General features: G+C 39.8%; 1 protein-coding gene across 2 annotated transcripts in view; it reads left to right on the forward strand.

Moving 5' to 3' along the window:
- Positions 1-20055, forward strand: part of LRIG3 (leucine rich repeats and immunoglobulin like domains 3) — a 62944-nt gene extending 42889 nt beyond the window's left edge. For both annotated transcript variants that reach the window (XM_054988442.1, XM_054988443.1), the window contains 14 exons: positions 770-913; positions 1196-1339; positions 1755-1898; positions 3851-3931; positions 6288-6359; positions 6627-6698; positions 8580-8743; positions 11615-11935; positions 13126-13407; positions 13564-14016; positions 14237-14404; positions 17219-17362; positions 17469-17744; positions 18409-20055. In XM_054988442.1, the coding sequence (XP_054844417.1) occupies positions 770-913; positions 1196-1339; positions 1755-1898; positions 3851-3931; positions 6288-6359; positions 6627-6698; positions 8580-8743; positions 11615-11935; positions 13126-13407; positions 13564-14016; positions 14237-14404; positions 17219-17362; positions 17469-17744; positions 18409-18650 (2707 nt within the window). In that variant the 3' untranslated portion in view covers positions 18651-20055. The remainder of the gene's footprint in view (positions 1-769; positions 914-1195; positions 1340-1754; positions 1899-3850; positions 3932-6287; positions 6360-6626; positions 6699-8579; positions 8744-11614; positions 11936-13125; positions 13408-13563; positions 14017-14236; positions 14405-17218; positions 17363-17468; positions 17745-18408) is intronic.
- Positions 20056-21241: the final 1186 nt, after the last annotated feature.

The raw sequence follows: 21241 nt of genomic DNA on the forward strand, positions 1-21241 counted from the left end.
TGTAGAGGAGAATCAGTTGTTAGTGGGTCATCAGGTAAGCCGAAGTTCTGAAGGTGGCTTAGGAAAGGCTTTGTGAAAGGATAAAATGCATAGGGAGGTCTAAACTAGGAAACAAGATAGCGCAACTAATTTATTTAGTGCTAAATTAGGCAAGTATTTACTTCATTTATACCCTAACTTTCTCTCCAATGGAAAGCCAAGGGGGCTTATAATTATCCTCTCCTCTGTTTTATCCTCTCAACAACCCTATGAGATAGGTTAGGTTGAGAGTGTGTGACTGTCCCAAGGTCACCCAGCAAACTTCCAAGTGGGAATTCGAACCTGGTTTTCCCAGATCCTAGTCTGACACTCTAACCACTATACAACACTGGTTCTCTGATGTCCTTGTGCAAATTAGAGAGAGAGAGCAAGAAACAAAAGAATAGGGGCAGGAGAAAAATGAAATATGTCCCGTGCAGAAATGAAAGATTGACACCAAATTGGAATGTGGCAAGTGTAATGGCTTAACAGGAAAAGGCGACATAATCCTAGCAAGGGTTATAGAAGCATTCTGCAGGGCGCAATGAAGAGTACAGACAATTCCAGAAGTCTAAGAGAATATGGCTTTAGGGCAGGCAAAGGTTTTAACAACAGCTCAGGGAAGTTGAACACCAAGGCTGTGGCTCAACTATTATAGAACTGGGATGAGATACATAACAAGTAATGCTTACAGGTGAGAAAGTATTATTTTATTTTAGTAATATTTGTAATCTTTTAAATATTTTTGCAGAGAAATGAACCGCAACAAAATTAAAATGATAGATGGTCTTACTTTCCAAGGACTTTCTGCTTTGAAATCTTTACGAATACAGAGAAATGGACTAGTTAGACTCATGGATGGTGCTTTCTGGGGATTAAGCAACATAGAAATACTGTAAGTAACTGCTTCTCCGTAGTCTTCAGAAAGAACCATTCTGAATTCCATCATCAATGCTTGTTTTGAATACTGTGGAAAAATGATGATGTTAACAGTATACAAATGTTTCAACCCCCAGGCTTATAAAATAAAACAAACAACAAACAAACAATACTATTGGCTTCTGTTTAAAGTAGGAAGAGCTCCTGTCTCATCAACAATCAAGAATCCTGGATATTTTAAAACGCTGCTAAAACTTGTATATAAACCTTTTAATCATTCTGTATTTTTTGTGTCTAGGCAGCTGGACCATAACAACCTAACAGAGATTACCAAAGGCTGGCTTTATGGCCTGCGGATGTTGCAGCAGCTCCATCTTAGCCAAAATGCTATCAGTAGGATCAGCCCCGATGCCTGGGAGTTCTGCCAGAAACTCAGTGAGCTGTAAGGAGTTTTATTATTATTATTATTACTATTTAGTCTATAAAAGTTTTTGGAGCAGGATCCCAGCCAAAGCATGAACCACTTCCTATTGATCTGTGAGTTTTTCATAACAATGTTTCCAAGGTGACAACAGCTTTTTGTGCATGCGTTCCGTGCAGCAATGTATTTGCTGTGAGACACTGAAGCCAACTGGGCTTCTTTCCCTTCTTTGTGGCCAGTTGGCTTGGATTGGCTGTTGTGATTTTTTTTAATTGCAAGAAATATCATTAAGCAGCAATATTACAAGTAATGGGATATAATATACATGGCTATATTAAAAAATAATTATACTGAAAATAATTAAGGGTTGAATTTGTATCGGATTTAGTCATACTAGTGAAAATAACCTTTTTTCCCCTTCCTCTCAAACTCGCAGGGATTTAACTTATAACCATTTAACAAGGTTAGAGGATTCAAGCTTTGTTGGCTTAAGTCTACTAGTGAGACTGAACATTGGGAACAACAAAGTGAACTTCATTGCTGACTGTGCCTTCAGGGGGCTGTCCAGTTTACAAATATTGTAAGTTTCATAGTCGTTTCTAAAAGACCAAAAAAAATATATGCTGTAATTTGTTGGAATATGTGATGTCTGGTGTAAAAGAAAAGTTCCAGCAGGGGAAAATATATGGAAACCTAAGGAGGCCTACGCATTCTTCTGTCAATTTCATTTTGTGCAAGAATCCAGTAGCACCTCTAAGACTAGCAAAATTTGTGGTAGGGTATGAGCTTTCATGAGCCACAGCTCACGTCTTCAGATGCCATAACCCTCTTGATCTATCTTCGTTTTGTGTGTCTCCAAAATACTTGTCTCAGGCTATTCGCTGCTTCTTCCCCCACACCCGCAAAAAGCTCTCTCCTTCCCACCCATCATGTAGTTAGCGCAGTCTGTCTATATGCGGTATTGTTAGTTCCTAAATAAAGTGCTCTTATCCTTAATCAATTGGTGTGAATGACACGGTGTGCTCACTCTGCCAAGATCATTTAGAAGTGTAAGGAGGAAAGCTGGATGATAAATGATCTTCCGTGTGCATTCTTTTAGATGGTGGGGCTGGCACAGCTTTAAGTCTGTTTAAGTTCCAAAAACTTACATAGTACTTTAACCATCAGTGGCCATCTCATTCCCCATCCCCCATCAGCTTTCATTTGTTTACAGATGCATGTATAGTTGAGGAGCTGAACTGACTTTTCACAAAACTTGGATGTATCGTGCCGATAGCTATGATGCATCCAAAAGCACCTTTAAGACCAACCAACTTTCTTGTAACATAAGCTTTTGAGAGCCACAGCTCTCTTCGTCAGATGCAAGCTGTGGCTTATGCTACAGTAAAGTTGGTTGGTCTTAGATGTGCTACTGGACTCTTTACTGTTTTGCTACTACAGACTAACACGGCTAACTCCTCTAAATCTACATCCAAAAGGTAATGACAATCATCATCATGCAGTTGGAAAAGGCAGTTACAGGAAGTTACCTCTTCCTTGTATTCTGTTGCATGACCTTCATCAACCCCTAGATGCCTTAGCTAGCTTGAATCAGGAGATTAGTGCTATATACCATCTGAACTTTTATTTCAGGGCTAACTTAACTTTCTTAAGAAGTTGTCTCACCTACACAGTGGTTCAGAGTAGACACACTGCATAAAAAATGCATAGGGTGATTGCATTCACTGTCTTTTAGAAATTGTATTATATATTTATTGATGTTTTTATCTGGTTTTAAATTAACATATGTATGTATTTTATATTTGTTGTATTTCGTTCTGAGCCTATTCGCAGGGAGAATGGATTAGAAATATTAATAATAACAATAATAATAACAACAATGACGATGGAGATGGTGATGAAGATGATAATAATAAACTAATGGTTGCATTAACTGACTCCTGGGGTTTTTTTTTCTCCCATGCCATGGCATTCACTGTGAGATGGCCTATTTGGGCCAATATTGTGACTCATGAAACTCAAATGGGTCATCCGATCCGTTGAATTTTTCCCAGCTGTGTTCAGTGCTTTCTAATCTATCTGGCAGAGGATGATCGGTTGCTTCTTCCAGGATCAAACAGCTGTTCTTCTGGAGCCTCAAAAATGTTTTACTTTTTCAGCCAGTGATGTGCATTGTCAGAATTGTTACACTTTTCTGTTTTTCCTTTGTTGAAAAAACCGAGAGCGTGTTTCTGAGCACTGTTTAGTGGAGATATTTACAGTGCTATCCAAACAGAGTTAAACATTTCTAAGTCCACTGAAATGTAAAATTAGATTTTTAGGGTTAGAAAAGAGCAACACTGCTGCAGACAGACTAACACGGCTACCCATCTAGATCTATCCGCTTAGGATCGCACTGTCACCAACCTACCATGCTGCTGAGTTCATAATGTATTTCTTTCTAGGAAGTAAATGGTGTTTGATTTTTTAAAAAACCATTCATACCTGTTTTTAATAGTGGATCTTACAATTTTTCCTGCTTTTTCTAAACAGGGATCTTAAAAATAATGAAATCTCGTGGACAATAGAAGATATGAATGGTGCTTTCTCTGGACTTGACAAACTTAGGTGGTTGTAAGTACAACTTTCCACTGTATCTTCAGATGAAAACTCTCTGCTAGAGTCTGCAGTATAAATGTATACAGTCAATTAATGTTTAGTAATCAAACCCGTGTTCTTTATTTAACTTACCGTGAATAGAAAGGATGACCAAGGTCTGAATATTGCCAAGGTGAATATGAAAAAAAATCAAAATCATTGCTTGCTATGAAATCCTGGAATGAAAGTCTAGAAATGCTAGGATGGTTTAAAGATTGCTATTTGAAATTCCTTTAATTTTACAAGTTACTTCGATGTGTTACTTTTCAATTTTTGTCCCGTTTTAAAAAGAAAGACAAGTGCATGGACCATTTTGATCCCACTGTCTCTGAATGCTACACAGAGTGTCATGCAGTCAGCCTTGAGAAACTTTTTGTAGCGGGCCAAGATCCTTCCTAATAAGGAGTTGTGTTATTGAAAGTGAATGCCCAACGGTAGTGTTTGAAGTAATCCAGTGGAAGGTTGTTGTGGGTTTTCCGGGCTGTATTGCCGTGGTCTTGGCATTGTAGTTCCTGATGTTTCGCCAGCAGCTGCGGCTGGCATCTTCAGAGGTGTAGCACCAAAAGACAGAGATCTATGTCTTTTGGTGCTACACCTCTGAAGATGCCAGCCACAGCTGCTGGCGAAATGTCAGGAACTACAATGCCAAGACCACGGCAATACAGCCCAGAAAACCCACAACAACCATCGTTCTCCGGCCGTGAAAGCCTTCGACAATACAATCCAGTGGAAGTTGCTTAGTTAAAATGGAAAGATTTTTCTCTCCCCAAAATGCACATATGTGGAAGAAATAGTTGACATATATTCCTAAAATAATTGATTTACCATATAATACATAGATCCAGTGGAGTTAGCCGTGTTAGTCTGTACTGTAGTAGCAGAATAGTAAAGAGTCCAGTAGCACCTTTAAGTCTAACCAACTTTACTGTAGCATAAGCTTTCGAGTACCACAGTTATCTTCGTCAGATGCATGGAGGGTAAGAAGAAACTTGCCAGATATACATAGGTAGAGAGGGGAGGGAGGAGGAGATGCAAATCAGTTTGCTTCTGATGAGATCTGTTTGCTTCTGTTAATGAAATCAGTTACTTCTGATAATGAGAGAACCATTCATAGTGTCTATTCAAGTCTGGCCCCAAACAGGGCCAGACTAGTACCCAGAAATAGCCTACTCCAGGACAAATCTAAAGGAACTAACAACAAAACACCACTGGTTGTCACCTATAGTTCCCAGCTCAAACCCATCCAACGTATAATCAGTGATCTACAGCCCATCCTGGAAAACAATGCCCCTCTCTCACAAGCCCTGGGTGAAAGACCTCACCTTGCCTACAGACAGCCCACCAAACCTTAAACGACTTCTCACTAACAACCATGAATCAGCTAGCAGAGTCACCAACACAGGTACCAGGTCCTGCAGCAGACCCAGATGCCAACTCTGCCCTCATATCTACTCAGGAAATACAATTACAGGGCCCAATGGCATCAACTACACTATCTCTGGCTCTTACAGCTGCTCATCCTCCAACGTGATATATGTCCTCATGTGCCAACAATGTCCATCTGCTCTGTACATTGGACAAACCAGCCAACCTCTGCACAAAAGAATAAATGGACACAAATCTGGCAATAAAAATGGCAACATCCAGAAACCAGTGGGAGAACACTTCAGTCTATCAGGACATTCTACCAAGGACTTAAAGATCACTGTAGTTCAACAGAAACCTTTCAAAAACAGAATCCAACAGGAAACTGCTGAATTAGAAATCATATGTAAATTTGACTCGGTCAGACTTGGATTGAATAGGGACTATGAATGGTTATCCCATTTTCAAAAGTAATTGCCTTTTGGGCATTCTATTCAGATTCAGCTATGGAGGGGGGCAGGTCACACCCAGCCTGGACTGTGCACTCCACCTTTTTCATGACTTTTGCAACTGATTGCACCTGCTCCCTCGTCCCCTCACCGCCTATATATATCTGGTCAGTTTCTTCATACCCTCCATGCATCTGATGAAGAGAACTGTGGTTCTCAAAAGCTTATGCTGCAGTAAAGTTGGTTAGTCTTAAAGGTGCTACTGGACTCTTTACTATTCATATAATATATAGAAATCATCTTTGGGCATACTCTCATCTATCTAGTTACTAAAACAGTGTAAGTGTGTATGTTTTAAAGATGAAATGACCTGTGATGTTGAGGGGCTTAGAAAGGTAATGCCTGTGACTTCCAATACAATGCCTAAAAACCATTTGTAAGAGACTTCCTTGACAAAGTCCAAAAATGTTGCACCTCCTGCTCTACATCTGTTACATATTATGCATTTATATTTCCAGGCTGCTCCAAGGAAACAGGATTAGGTCAATTACTAAGAAAGCCTTTTCTGGTTTGGATGCACTTGAACACCTGTAAGTAGCTGTACGTCATATTTAACTAAGAATGGCTAAAACAAACAACTGCAATAACTGTCTATAGGGAAGCATTCTTTTGTCTGTACATGGAATTCCCTTAACTAATACTTTCTAGGTTGCAGATATGCTGAAAGTGCTATATTTTAAACACATGTCAACATGCTAGTGTTTTGAAAATGCAGCCTCTTTATTTTTTGCCTTTTTGAAACAGAGTTTGAGAATTTGAACTAACTTGGGTTCATTTTATTTCTCCCTCGCCTCTAGAGATCTAAGTAACAATGCAATCATGTCAGTACAAGGAAACACATTTTCACAAATGAAGAAACTTAAACAACTGTAAGTATCTCTGTCTTCCCTCTATATGGTCTCCATATGTTTAAAAATCCCAACTAGCCATAGTAAGAGACAGCAGCAATATTATATCTGCGTTTATTATGAAGGTGTAATCTCAAAAGTGTGTGCATGAGTCTGTAAAGCCATGTGAGAGCCAGCTTGGTGTAGTGGTTAAGAGCGGCAGCACTCTTAATCTGGAGAACAGGGTTTGATTCCCCACTCCTATGCTTGAAGCCAGCTGAGTGGCCTTGGGTCAGTCACAGCTCTTCCAGGGCTCTTTCGGCCCCACCCACCTCACAGGGTGATTGTTGTGGGGAGAATAATAACATACTCTGCAGACCGTTCTGAATGGGTGTTAAATTGCCCTGAAGGGCAGTATATAAATCAATTATTATTAAAATGCCATCAAGTCACAGCTGATTTATGGATACCCCCCACAGGCTTTTCAAGGCAAGAGATGAACAGAGATGGTTTGCCATTGCCTGCTTTTGCAAAGTGACCCTGGAGTTCCTTGGTCTCCCATCCAAGTACTAAGCAGGGCCAACACGGCTTCGCTGCTGAGATCCAACGAGATGAAGCTAGCTGGGACCATCCACGACAAGGCTGGGAAACCATACCTATTGCAATTTTCCCCATATATACGTGCACACACATGCACATATGCAGACACACGCACATGCACACACACACTCCAGCCATGGAGGACTGATAGCTTTTTTACATCCAATATAGAGAACACATTACCATGGAACCCATCATACATTGAATCTATGCACTCCTGTGGAGCTTTGATTTGGGTTATAGTCCCATTATGCAAAAGATGTTATCTGTGTACTTAAAAAAACAACAACTTCATTTATACCCAACCTTTCTCCCCAGTGGGGACCTAAAGCAGCCTACATCATTCTCCTTTCCTCCACGTTTTCCTTGCAACAAACACAGTGAAGTAGGTTAGGCCAAGTGTATGTGACTGGCCAAAGATCATCCAGCAGGCTTTCATGACACAGCAGGGAATCAAACCTGGGATGCCCAGATCCTAGTCCATCAGTCTAGCCACCATACCATACCGACCCTCAATTTTTTGGCTTCTTTGGGACAATACATTTCTCTGGGATATTTCTTCAGTAAATATAAGCAGCTTTCAGCATCAGCTGGAAATACTTACTAGCTGGTTATCAAAAACTCCTATTGGGGGGCACATATAATCCCAATGTCTTTTTTTATCACTTTCATCAGTCTGCCATCTATGCTCATAAAATGACAGCATGATTAACAGAACAGATTAAGCTTTTTTAGGTATATAATTCAGAACCATTCCATACCGACTTTCTGCTTCTTGACTTCTACTCACTGGATTCACTCCCAGAAGTGAAAGCAGAACAAGCAAGCATTCCTGTGTGCACTCGCAGAGAGAGTATGTACAGCGTTGAGTCCAGCGGCATCTTAGAGACCAGCAAGAGGGCACATAGTATCCCAAACAATTTAGCAGACCCCTGTTCTGTCTGCTAAGTAAGTGTGCGTATCAGTGTTACATGTGTAAAAAAAAATTAGTCTCAAAATTAATTTATGGATAATGTTCCTTGGAATAAGTGCTGTCCTTCACTTCTGGATAATTTCAGATCTGGAAACCAAAAGGGCTTATCCCCCGTCTTCTGCACTGTGGTAGGGATTACCTCTCTCCCCCTTGAGTAACAGTTAGAGAAAAATGCTGGGAGCTCCATTCACAGAAATCCCAGTGCTGCAGGAAAGAAAATAAAGAAATGACAAGTGTCCTTTTATTCCATTATGTCAGTTTAAATCCTTTCTTGCGTTAAAGCTGACTTCTGTGAAGTCAAGAAGTTCTGTTACCTATGACCTGGATGTTCTTCTCTTTTTTTGTCCTAGGTATCTAAACACATCAAGTCTTTTGTGCGACTGCCAGCTGAAATGGCTGCCAGAATGGCTGGTAGATAATAACTTCCAGAGTTTTATAAATGCCACTTGTGCCCACCCTCAGATACTGAAAGGAAGAAATATCTTTACTGTCAGTCTCGATGGTTTTGTATGTGGTGAGTTAAAACAGCCCTTTTAAAAAGTAAATTCTGAAAGTAAGAAATTGTTGTCTGAAAGCTATATGTCGTCTACCTGAATTGTGCTACTGAATATTTGTTAAAATACTCTTTCTTCCCATTGCTTATGAGCTGTGATCTGCAGATATTTAGACTTTGTGGTTTCACTTGAGATGGGGAGTGACATTTTACTGACTCGGTTTCATGTACTGCATACTTATGCAGTGTGTACAAAGGAAAGATCAGTGGTTTGTGGTGGCATGTGTATGCAGTTTGGTTTAAAATATGCTAAGTGCTGTTCTAAATAACATTGGCATAGTTTGATATGTTTAGACTGGTGCATACTTCATCTTAGTGGCATGCAAAAATATCGACATTCTTTTATATATTAAGTTGTGAATTGAGCAAAAGTCAAGAAATTCTTGAGTAGCTTTAAAGAAGTTCAGACCCACTGCAGTTGTTAAAATACTGTTTCTTTTTTATGGTCTCTGTGGAGTCTCACGTTCCCAGTTGGAAACATATTTGACTTTTAAGCAAGGTGCTTTCATTCTTTCCCTGCCTCCTCAAAATCTATCAGATTTTGTTAATATTGTCAGGGGAAAAGGATGATCACAGCAGTTTCGTCCTGAGTGTGGAAAATCGTAAAATGAACTTCAGCTTTCAAATCAAACTCAAGTTGTTTCCGACTTGTATCTTAGTGTATACCTGTCCTCAGCAATTGTGATGGCATTCCCTCTCCCCCTCCCACTTAGGATCTTGCACAGATAGCTTAAAGAATTCTCCTGAAGCACGGGATCAGTAGAAATAGCTACCCATCAACAGCTCTAGATTATTCCCTGAGATAGCTGTGCAGATGTAAGATCTGTTATGTATGACCACCCAGATGACTGGTTATAGAATTATTGGTACGAATCCTGTTTTTGTTCTCCCAGGTTACAGTGTGATCTTCTTCTTTACAAATGTTTGCAGAGACACAGACATGAACCACCTTCCTAGAGAGACAAAGAAATCATATTATACACCGTTAGAAATTAAAGAAAACAGTGAAGAAACTTAATTCCTGATGCAACTTGCTCTCTTTTCCAAAGCTGCTGTTTTTCTCCCTGGTTTGGAACATACAGTTAGCTGTACGCTTTATCACACAGAGCAAATGGCAGTTCTGTGTTGGGAGCAGGATAGAGATTTGTATGGGTTGACTCCTCTGTTGTTGCTTTTAGTCTCTCAAAGAAACAGGTGTCATGCTGCGTTTGGGCATGACTCACAAAATCTCTTAGAAAAGGGAGCCATATTTTCAATTAAGATACTCCGCTGCTGAGCATCAAAAATGCAGTATATCACAGCTACCGTAATATTATCCACTATAGCATCTGCACAATATGGCTTTTTGGTAGCTTAAAAAATAAATCCCCCGTTTCTAATTGAGAAAGTTACTATTTGAATTAATCTTATTGCACAGCTTCTACCAGCAATAGGACAAAATTCAGTTTTCTTTAGTGAGCTGAGCAAATTTACTGAATTGAATAAACATTTTTTGATCCTTGTGTCCCTGGTTATCGTTTTAATGTCTCAATGGGAAGTGTCGTTTAAAAATGTATTTGCAGTCTAGAAATAATGTGCTACTTAATTCTCAGATCTTACATTTGAATGATCATAATTCAAATACCCATCCTTGCATTCATTATAATGATTGCACAGCAGGCGAAAAATACTGCAGTGCCTCTCTAAACTTAATGAAAGCAACTTGTTGTGTGTGTTTGGTTTTAAAAGCTAATTCAACATGACAGGTTAGAGATCAGGAAAGAAACAGAAGTTAAGAAACCCAAAAACAGTATATTAACAAAGATAAAAGTGTGTGCTTATAGGTTTTCTTGCCTTTGTAATTCAGAATGGATGTAATTTGCACTGCTCTCAGCTATCAAAAGATAATAAATTTCAGCAAGCGAAGTACTTTCTCAAGGTAAACTAGAAATGATTGTTTAAACTTGCTATACTATCTAAATATAGAACAATAATCTCACTGATCTGTTACCTTAACTATCCTTGCTGCATATGGTCATCACATGATATTTAGAGATCAGCAATTGATGCCTTCTAGGCCAAAACTGCCATCCTACCGTAAGATATGTTATAATACCAAAGCAAAAAGTAGTACAGGAATACCATTGATTGCATCAGTGAGACTTGCGTTGGGGCTACTTCAGAGAAGTGCCAGTTAGCTTTAGTTTCCTAGTGTTCCTTGGGGACCCAAAGTGGCTTACATTGTTCTTCAAGGAACTCAAGTTTCTTCCTCCATTTGATCTTCATCATTCTAGCCCTGTCCACAGTAACATACAATCCATGCACAGTATACACTTGATTTTTCTTTATACATGTCTTGAATAATTCTCATGTTACATTCAATACATGTATAGGTGAATATATTATTAAAACCAGACATTTATCCAAGTACTTGTCCCCAGTTTCGTTTGTAAAGTGAACACGCATACATGCAGGATGTAAATGTGTTTACTGTAACATGTGAACAGGGCTCATCTAATGTAGGTTAGGTTGAGAAAGAAGGGCTGGCCCAAAATCACCCAGTAAGATTCATAGTTCAACCTGAGTCTTCCTGGTGCTGATCTACCACTGACATGGTTTCGATCTAAATGGAACTTGGTCCACAAACATCCACCAATAATGTTGCCACCTGAACTGTTTGCATCATGTCACTTGCAGATAGTATTTGTTGTTTCTAGATTCTTACTACTCTTTCAAACATAATCAAAAGCTTATGGCTCTGACCTTTCACCTTTTCTTCTTTCCTATTTTCTTTTTTTAAAAAAGATGTGATTATTCTTGCAATCCACATTGTGCCCTTTTTCATATTTGCAGATGATTTTCCAAAGCCACAGATAACAGTCCAGCCTGAAACTCAATCAGCAATCAAAGGTTCCAATTTAAGTTTTATATGTTCAGCTGCCAGCAGCAGCGATTCTCCAATGACTTTTGCATGGAAGAAGGATGGTGAATTGCTGAATGATGCTGAAATGGAGAATTATGCACATCTCAGGGCACAGGGCGGTGAAGTGATGGAATATACCACCATTCTGAGGCTACGCAACATTGAATTTAGCAATGAAGGAAAATACCAGTGTGTTATTTCAAATCACTTCGGCTCATCCTACTCTGTCAAAGCTAAACTTACAGTGAACAGTAAGCATCTTAAGTTAACACAACTTTATAATTGTATTGTGTTTGCGACTATTGGATTTTTAAAAAATTTGCATGGATGCCAGCTCTAAAGCTTTTTTGCAGACGAAAAGGGTTTTAAGCAGTTGACATTGATAATATATGCAAGCTACATTATATGCCATGATAAACATATAATCCAGAGGTTTTAGCATGAAATATTTGGATAATCCTTAGGTACTTTTAACTAGAGATGGGCATGAACCTAAATATGACCCAAAAAAACCCACGAACCAGGCTGGTTCTGGGTTCACAAACCAGGGTTCGTGGAAGCTCCTTTCCACGCTGGTTTGTTGGGTCGTATTTACAGGGGTGGGAAATGGCCACCACAGCAGCCATTTGAAGGGCAGGAAGGTTGTTTTTGGTCTCTTCTGCCGCCCTGGGGGCCTGCAGGGTGACGGAAGAGGCTGAAAACGGCTTCCCTGCCCCTCAAATGGCCGCCGCAGCAGCCATTTGAAGGGCAGGAAGGCCGATTTCAGCCTCTTCCGTCGCCCTGCAGGCCCCCAGGGTGGCAGAAGAGGCTGAAAACGGCCTTCCCGCCCCTCCTGGGAGGAGAGGAAGGACTGCACTGCAGGATAAGATAAGTCTGGGGCTGGGGGTAAGGGGACTGGGGTTTGGGCAGTTTAAAGGGCCCTACCACCAGCAGGTCTCTTTAAACTATCAGCTGGCGGGAGATCCCCCCGCTGCCTGCCAGCTGATAGTTTAAAGGGACCTGCCGCTTGCAAGGCAGGAAAGGGTCCTTTAAACTGTTAAATGCCCCTTCCCCTGTTAAGGCCAGAAAGGGGCATTTAAACCTCTCGAACCACAAAGTGGTTCGTAACTGGTCCAGTTCCGTGGTTCCTGGTTCATTTTGTTGTTGTTGTTGTTCCGTGCCCATGTCTACTTTAAACTGATCTTGAACTGAGTGGGCATAATGAGATTACACATAATTTTATATGCACCAAAGTCACAAAAATTAGATTAATACTCCCACAGTATTAGGCATAAAGTTGCAACTTTGAAGCATCTCCTCTGGACTGTCCCTAAAAACCATAAAAATATAGAAGAGTACAGGTTGACCTAGAAAATTACTGTTTGCAGTACTGAAGGTGAAATATTTCTTTAAGAAAGTCAATGATAAATTGTGCAATCAGTTGCCTTGTGCTTTTCTGTAGTGCTTCCTTCATTTACCAAGATGCCCATGGATATTACCATCCGGGCAGGAGCAATGGCACGACTAGAATGTGCTGCAGTTGGTCACCCAGTGCCCCAGATCGCATGGCAGAAAGATGGTGGCACGGACTTCCCTGCAGCACGCAAGAGGCGCATGCATGTGATGCCTGAAGATGATGTGTTTTTTATTGTGAATGTTAAAACTGAAGACACTGGTGTTTACAGCTGCACGGCTCAAAACACTGCTGGAAGTATTTCGGCTAATGCAACACTAACTGTATTAGGTAAGATAAAATGTGATTGCCAGGGAGAGATCAGATGCCCTGGCAGTTAATTTTTTTTTCTTTGACAGTGATCGATGCTAGCTGATACAGAGAGTTAAAGCCTTAACAGGCGTTTCCTGACTTAGTAAGCTAATAATCATTTTGCTTTCTTTTCAGAAACGCCTTCGTTTTTGCGGCCCCTGGTAGACCGAACTGTGACGAAAGGCGAAACTGCAGTCTTGCAGTGTATTGCTGGTGGCAGCCCTCCACCTCGACTGAACTGGACCAAGGATGACAGCACTTTAGTAGTGACTGAAAAGCATTTCTTTGCCGCCGGAAATCAGTTGCTTATCATTGTTGACACAGACTTTGAAGATGCTGGGAAGTACACGTGCGAAATGTCGAATACGCTTGGGACAGAGAGAGGCAACATTCGCCTTAATGTCATTCCCACTCCTACCTGCGATTCTCCTCAGAATGCTGCCCCGTCTTTGGATGACGATGGATGGGCCACAGTGGGTGTTGTGATCATAGCTGTGGTATGCTGTGTGGTGGGCACTTCCCTTGTGTGGGTGGTCATCATCTACCACACAAGGAGAAGAAATGAAGAGTGCAGCATCACAAATACAGGTGTGTAAACTAAAACTTGGCCCTGGAAGAGCATGCTCAAATATGTGTGTGGTTACCCTACGGAGGTTTTTTTCCTTCCAGAAATATTTTTCTCTCTTGACTGAAATTCAGAAGCAAATAACTTTTCATAACCATCCCTGTGTAGTTCATCAGCTTAAAAATATTGCCAAGAATCTTGAAACACACTGATACCTTTGTATATGTGTTTGCTTAATCCCAGATGAGACAAACCTGCCTGCTGACATTCCAAGCTATCTGTCATCCCAAGGAACTCTAGCAGAAAGACAGGATGGGTACGGCTCATCAGAGAACGGAAGCCAACATCACTTTGTTTCTTCGTCCTCATCATCTATGGGAACATATTTCTTACAACAAAGGGACAGCAATGGTATGTTTTCAGATTTTCTAAGTGTGCTGCACTAACAGCTGGGATGCAACTGAATAAACTTAAACTTAATACAGACGAGATGGAAGTGTTGATGGATGACAAGTGCTGCCACTCATCTGCTAAGGAAAGGGTCACGGTCTGTTTTCGGCAGCGCTGCACTTCCATTTTAAGGCTCAGGTTTGTTACATTCCCAGATGACAAAAGTGGTGGTCCGAAGTGTCTTTTAAAAGCTTAGGCTGGATTCCAGATACATCCTCTCACAGTTAAAAGATTTGTCCACAGTCACTTTTGCCCACTTCTTCCTCACAATGGAGCTCTCAAGAAGGTGCTTCATTCCTGGATTTAGCCTACTCTCTTGCAACTTGGTAAATGAGAGAATCACATTTTGAAGTTTTTAGTAAAGGTTACATGGGTGACTAATTGTTAACCATTGAGTATTGGCTAAAAGAGACTATTAGGACACCATTTTACCTATTCTATAAATTATCCTCATATGAAGATGGGGGATGTTTCCATATAATGGCTTAAAAACTCTTGTTGTTCTGCATTTTTATCTTCCATCTACAGCCAAGATTTTAACCTCTGGTCAATGACAGTAAAGGTTTGTTTGCAGGTTTTCCAGTTAAGGTGCTTGCTGCTGACACAGAAGTTCTGCTTTTCCCTTTCTGCAACAGGCAGACGTCTGTGGCTCCAGTTAAGCGCTTCCTAAATATCACTGTCCAAATACCTCGGTCCTCAGTGTTCTCCGTAGATTGGGACTGTGAGAAGCATATTTGTTTCCACATAGTAGGAAGAGACTATTTGCTTGGCAGATGAAATAGAGAGAGAGAGATACCCCTATTAATCTTATTAAATTAGATGGATCCCATTTTGGGATATAAATACCTCCCAGGTCATAATAAACATTTCTACTGTCCCTCTCATAATACCTTGAGAACTCTTGCTTGGCGACCAACTCTCACTCTTGTAACCCTCCCAAACAGATCTGGGATCTATCTTCCCAAGTCATAATAATGTTATAATAATAAAAAATACAATGCACATGAGTAAATAAATCATTTTAATTGTTTTTATGTCTTTGCATTTTTTTAGCTCTGGTTTTGTTTTAGTGAAGCACTGCTGTTTCAGTTGGTTTTAATCATTTTAAAATACGATTTTATTATGTATGTTTAAATTTGTTAGCCAACAGCCACTTGGGGGGATTTTATGCGGGCAAAAAGGTGGGATATAAATTTTGTTAAATAAACCCAATATACATAAACTCACAAGATGATAAGTTGGCAACCTAGCCATCATGAAAAAGACCCCCCCCCCAATGGCATCACATTAGACTGGAGAAATGTTAAGATCCAGATTGTTAGGCTTACATACAGGCTCAATCTCTAAAAAGTAAATGAATGCTAGAGTTCTAGTTCTTCCTGTCCCACCTTATCATACAGTCACTGGTCTCTCTCGTACTTCCTTGAAGCCTCTTGCTGGGTTACCAACTCTAACATACCAACCTTCGCTAGAAAGAATGGGTATTTATCTGGTTCTTCTGTGCATAGCCAGGTTCAGCTCTGTTGGTTGACAGCTAGAGATGCGCAGGAAATGAACCACGGAATAAAATTCCGTACGGAACAGCTAGTTCATTTGAAGAGAAACACGCATTCCGTGGGACCTCATTTTTCCGAAACAAATTTTTCCAGCCATTCTATGGCTGGTTTGGATGGGCTGAAACCAGCGCAGGGTCTGCAAAACTGACAGCCTCTTTCTCCTGCTGCCTGGGCTGTCAGTTTTACAGACCCCGCACCAGTTCCAGAGCGGGGTCTGTGAAACTGACAGCCCGGGCAGCAGGAAAAGAGGCTGTGTCAGTTTCACAGACCCCGTGGCTGAACCCAGTGCAGGAGCTATGAAACTGACAGCCCCTTTCTCCTGCTGCCCAGGCAGCAGAAGAAAGGGGCTGTCTGTTTCAAACGCCCCGCACCGGCTTCAGCAACCAGTGCAGGGCAGTTGAAATGCCACGATCCAATTCCCTAACTGGGAAAAGGTCAGAAGTTCATGGTTCGAGGTTCCGTGGAATGCTATGAACCTCAAATCACGTGGTTCAGGGTTTTTTTTGTTCGTGCCCATGTCTATTGACAGCAGAAACTGCCATTGGAAGCAAGGTGCAGGAAAGCTACTCTACACTCTTCTGGTGTCCCATCAGTTCTCTAAGGCTGAGCATCTTTGCTTCTTTAGATTGCTACTACCAGATTGGCTGTCTTGGTCTACATTTGTTCAGGGCCAATATGGAGTGGAGTCCTTTGGGCACACAAAATAAAAATACACGTATGGACAAGGAACCTAGTGACTGGATCCAGACAGATACTATTAGCTGAAGTGTAGTGAGCTACAAAGAAAACCGTATTTAGAATGTGGGGTTTAAGATTATTTTTTCTCTATCAGCAGTTAATTCACACAATTGACAAGCTGACTTTGAAACCTTGGAAGGATTTGACAAGAAACTGGGAAGCCCCAGCACATGTCCAGTTCTACATTCACTTAAGAAATCCCTAGGAATAGCTATGTCAGCCTTTTGCATTAAAGTTAAGCAGAGGTGCTATGGTCCACTTATCCACACTTCTAAAAGTTGGGAGTTACTAAGACTGGATAACCTATTGACCAGTCCTTCTTAAAACAGGTTGTCATATGCTTGATACTACATTAAAATAGGCATTTTAAATAGAATAAAAAGTTTAGCTGAAAACAAATTTTAAAAACACATCTTCATATATGAAGAAGAAATTTCAAATAAAAAGAAACCACTAATATGTGCCATTCTGTGTTCTCAAGGAATTTGCCATATGGATAATTGCAGTGAAAATGACATGGAAGCAGTAACCGATCCATTTTTATGCCATTACCTGGGAAGTTCAGGAAGTGTTTATCTGAAAGAGAATATATGTGGCCCAGATGTGTTCGAAGTGTACCATACAAGTAAGCTATGTTCTGTGTGAACTGAAATTGCTTTACTTTTCTTTTGCTTTTTGACAGTTTCTACCGTTCAAGGCTAACCCAAATGTTGCTTGTTTATTTATTTAAGGCTGCATCCCAGAGCAAAGAACCATGTGTACAGACCTTTATGATTCCAGCTGCTTAAAAAAAAGGGAATGTGACCTGTATGCACACCTACCCGAAGATCCTTTTGACCAGTATATCAGCATTTCTGGAATCCACACTCCAAGTAGTAAATTACTTTCCTCTGCTTATACTTCAAGTGAAGAAAGTGGACTAAAAAACTCTCATCTCGGCATGGAGACCTGCGACTTTAACAGAAATCAAGAGCTGCCTTCAGTTGCTACAAGTAGCACTTTCCTGGGTATGTTTTAACTGTTGTTTTAATGCTGGTTGTGAGCAAGAAACTAGTGTATTATTTATTATTTGGGTTCTATCAAAACAGTGGAAGTAGTATAATTTGGTGCTCACGTAATGGCTCTTTCTTTTGTCCTTCATCTGAAGGAAGTAAAATAAACTAACCTGATACTAAAACTTCTGATCTCCTCTGTCAGAGTTGCTCCTGTGTCATCATGATACAGGGGAGCTGATTTTCTTACTGACCTGTCAAGGGAAGGAAAATTCAAAAGAAAAATTATTTGTTCCATCACTGAAGATTTTTCCTCTTGGCACAGGGGTTGGGCTGAGAGAGAGAGTGGTTGGCCCAAGGTCACCCAGTTAGCTTCCATGGCAGAGTGAGAATTCAAACCTGGGTCTCCAGAGACCTGTAGAAGTGTTGCTTGATCGGGCTGAGGCACCAGGTATGTGGCACCCAAATGCACATGAAATTCCACTTCAAGACATGCAGAAAGAAACCTTATGCCTGGACCAAAAAGTTGATTATTACCACCTATCAGAATTCAGCATTAATTGTATCATGAAGTCATCATGCAAAGGCAAAACTTAGTTCAGAATACTAAATGTTCCTTGTGTGTCCTTTGGCCCATTTTTAATATGTACAAAAATAGATTTTTTCCCCCTTCTTTCAGGAACATTTGGAAAACCTATATGGAGACATCAACTTGATTCTTTCCCAAGCTGCACACAACCATCAGTTTGGCAACCAAGAGCCTCCCATAACCATCCTTGTGAATCACTGGACTTTGACTCTGAGTCTGAGGATGATAATAGAAAGGACAGGACGTTTCCTGATGCGGACAGCTGCATGTACAGGCAGATGGCTGAAAACTTGAGGACGCCTACTTTTCAGTTCACTGAGTTGCATACATAGCCAGTATCTTCTGAACTGATTTATGAACCAACAAACTTTACTACCTCAAAGTGGACATTATTTAAAAAGAAAAGAAACAAAAACACTTTGCAGTTGTTGTTTTTTTAAATGGAGCTATGAATTTTTTTAAAAAAACATTTTTATACAGATAGTTTTATTGCCAAAATGTTGTACAGTTTCATAGAGAATATACAGTCTGTTTAGAATATATATTTCTAATTATTTTATAGCTTTTTTTTAACCAAAGGGTAACTTTTTGTAAATTAATGGTGTAAATAATAAGTATTCTGTTGTTATCAAGACAGTCTTTGTTTTATTGAAATGGGTGCTAAAGTGTTCTAAACTGTCAGCAACATATGTAGTTTTTGGTTTTTCGCCTTTTTCTTTTCCAGTAACATGGCCATATTTGCACATTACTTTTAATAAATTAGGCTGCCTTGTGGATTTGAAGCACTGTAATAAATCACAAATGCTGCCAGGTTTGTGTCCATAGAAATTACAAAGTAGATTGGTTTAAATCTGACTTTCAACAATATGATACATAATGTACACACCAGATAATCAGGTATGTGCACAAAGGCACTTCTAGGTCTCTTATGCCTTGTATGTTTTAATATTCCTTCCCAGCAACTGTTTTCATTATGTATACAATTTTTCCGTACGTTATGGTTTTTCAGAACAAAGTTAGTGATAGCATACTCTAAAGTGTTTAAGTGAAAAACAACTAATAAATTTGCAAAATAAGAATCACAAGAATTTGCATTTCCACCAATTCCCATTGGCACAAATGCACATTCTTGTGATTCTTTATTTATTATTTGCTTTTCACTTAAAAAAAACCCCACTCTGCCACTCAGCAGTTCCACATTTCCACAGCATGGTACAGTTTGGAACTGCCTCTCTTTCTTTTGTGAACAGAGGAAAATACCATGCACGTGTAGCATTTTCCTTTATGGAAAAATACAGAAAGCTGTAGTACTCTTTTCTGCATGCCCCATTTGAGTAACTGTGTATAGACATGCATGTAAATAATCTTAGTTAGATATTCCTCTGGCTATTGAAAGTTTTGCATTCCTGTCTCAATCTGTCACAAAATTCATTTTTATAATCCAGAGCAAAGTAATTTTTAAAAACAGTGATAGCTAAAATATTTGAAACTTCATAAGATCTAAACAAGGTCTAAGCCTATCGTCTCCTCAATGCTCTAATTCTGGTTTCTGAAAGTATATGCTAATAAAAACATTATTAGGGGGAATTAGTGGAAATTGGTGCAAACTGTTAAATGGGAACCAGCACTTTTGTTAAAAACAAAACAAAACATGGGACTAAGGCACTCTTAGGCATATTATTACCAGAGGAGGATTCAGAAAAATCAAGGAATGAATAAATGAATGAATAAATCTAAGTCATAATAACTGTCATTATTAAGCTCTGTGTGGTAATAACCTTTCAAGTTAAGGCTGTGATCATAGGCAAAGTAAATCCCATTGAGCGCACAAGAAATATCTTCTAGGCAAAAAAGCATGGAATTGCGCTGGAAGGTCAAGTTCTTGTGGGGAGTCTGGACTGACACCAACCACTTAGCAATGTTACTAGCACTTCTAACATAGCTCCTGGCAAGAGTGATCGATCACATGAATCATTTGCTAATGATGGCATCTGTTCATTGCTTTTTTCATATTTGTATCCATACGATTGCATGTTTGAGGACAATCACATGGAGAAAATAGCACCATCTGAATTCAAATTAGAGTTCAAAAAAGAGTAATTAACACATTTAACAATGTGTAAATTATTACATGGTTACCAAATAATAATGTTATAAATGTTATAATGTCAGAGTTATTCCCCTTCCCTGGTGAGCCATGAATTTGATGGAGGTCAAACCCAGTTTGTAAAACTCTTTTTATAGTGAGGTCATGTGTCTTTCCTGTTTAGACTACTATGGTAGTATATCTTCGACTTACTGCTGCTGGTCATGAGAAAATAATACTGGGGTTTTTTTTCTCCATAAATGGCACACATATTTGCAATGGTTGTGAAGCCTAGGATATGATAACCACAGTCTCCCATAACAAGTCTGCACAGTGGTTGCTTAAATTGATGCCAGAGTTAGAATGTGCTATTCCTTTACTACCCTAAGGAGAGTGGTGATGGTGGTGAGAACTTTTTCACAAATCAAAATTCTGCAATAAGAAGAATGGAATTTTGTGTCTCATGTATCATTTATTTGCATGATTTATTCTGCTAGTGCTAGCAGGGAAAGGAACTTCAAGGGGCACAGGACTTATGTGGAATATACTTTCTCAGATTTCATCAACTGCTGGCAGACTTCAAAACCTATTTTTTACATGCTATAAGCTAGAAATCTGCTTGTTTTCAAAATTAAATTCTCAAGATACTGACTTCTGTGCTTAGGGTTATTTTCAGTATGGATATTCTACATCTAAGATGCAATGCACTTACTATCAGTTCACACACAGTTAACTGGAAGTCTCCATTTGCAGCACATGCAAAGTTAGCCTTAGGAAGAAGGCTATGTAAAAACACTTGACGTGCTAGATGTGCAGTTCCAGGACAATTTAACTGTG

This window comes from Eublepharis macularius, chromosome 9 (assembly GCF_028583425.1).
Source record: "Eublepharis macularius isolate TG4126 chromosome 9, MPM_Emac_v1.0, whole genome shotgun sequence".
NCBI classification, from domain to species: domain Eukaryota; kingdom Metazoa; phylum Chordata; class Lepidosauria; order Squamata; family Eublepharidae; genus Eublepharis; species Eublepharis macularius.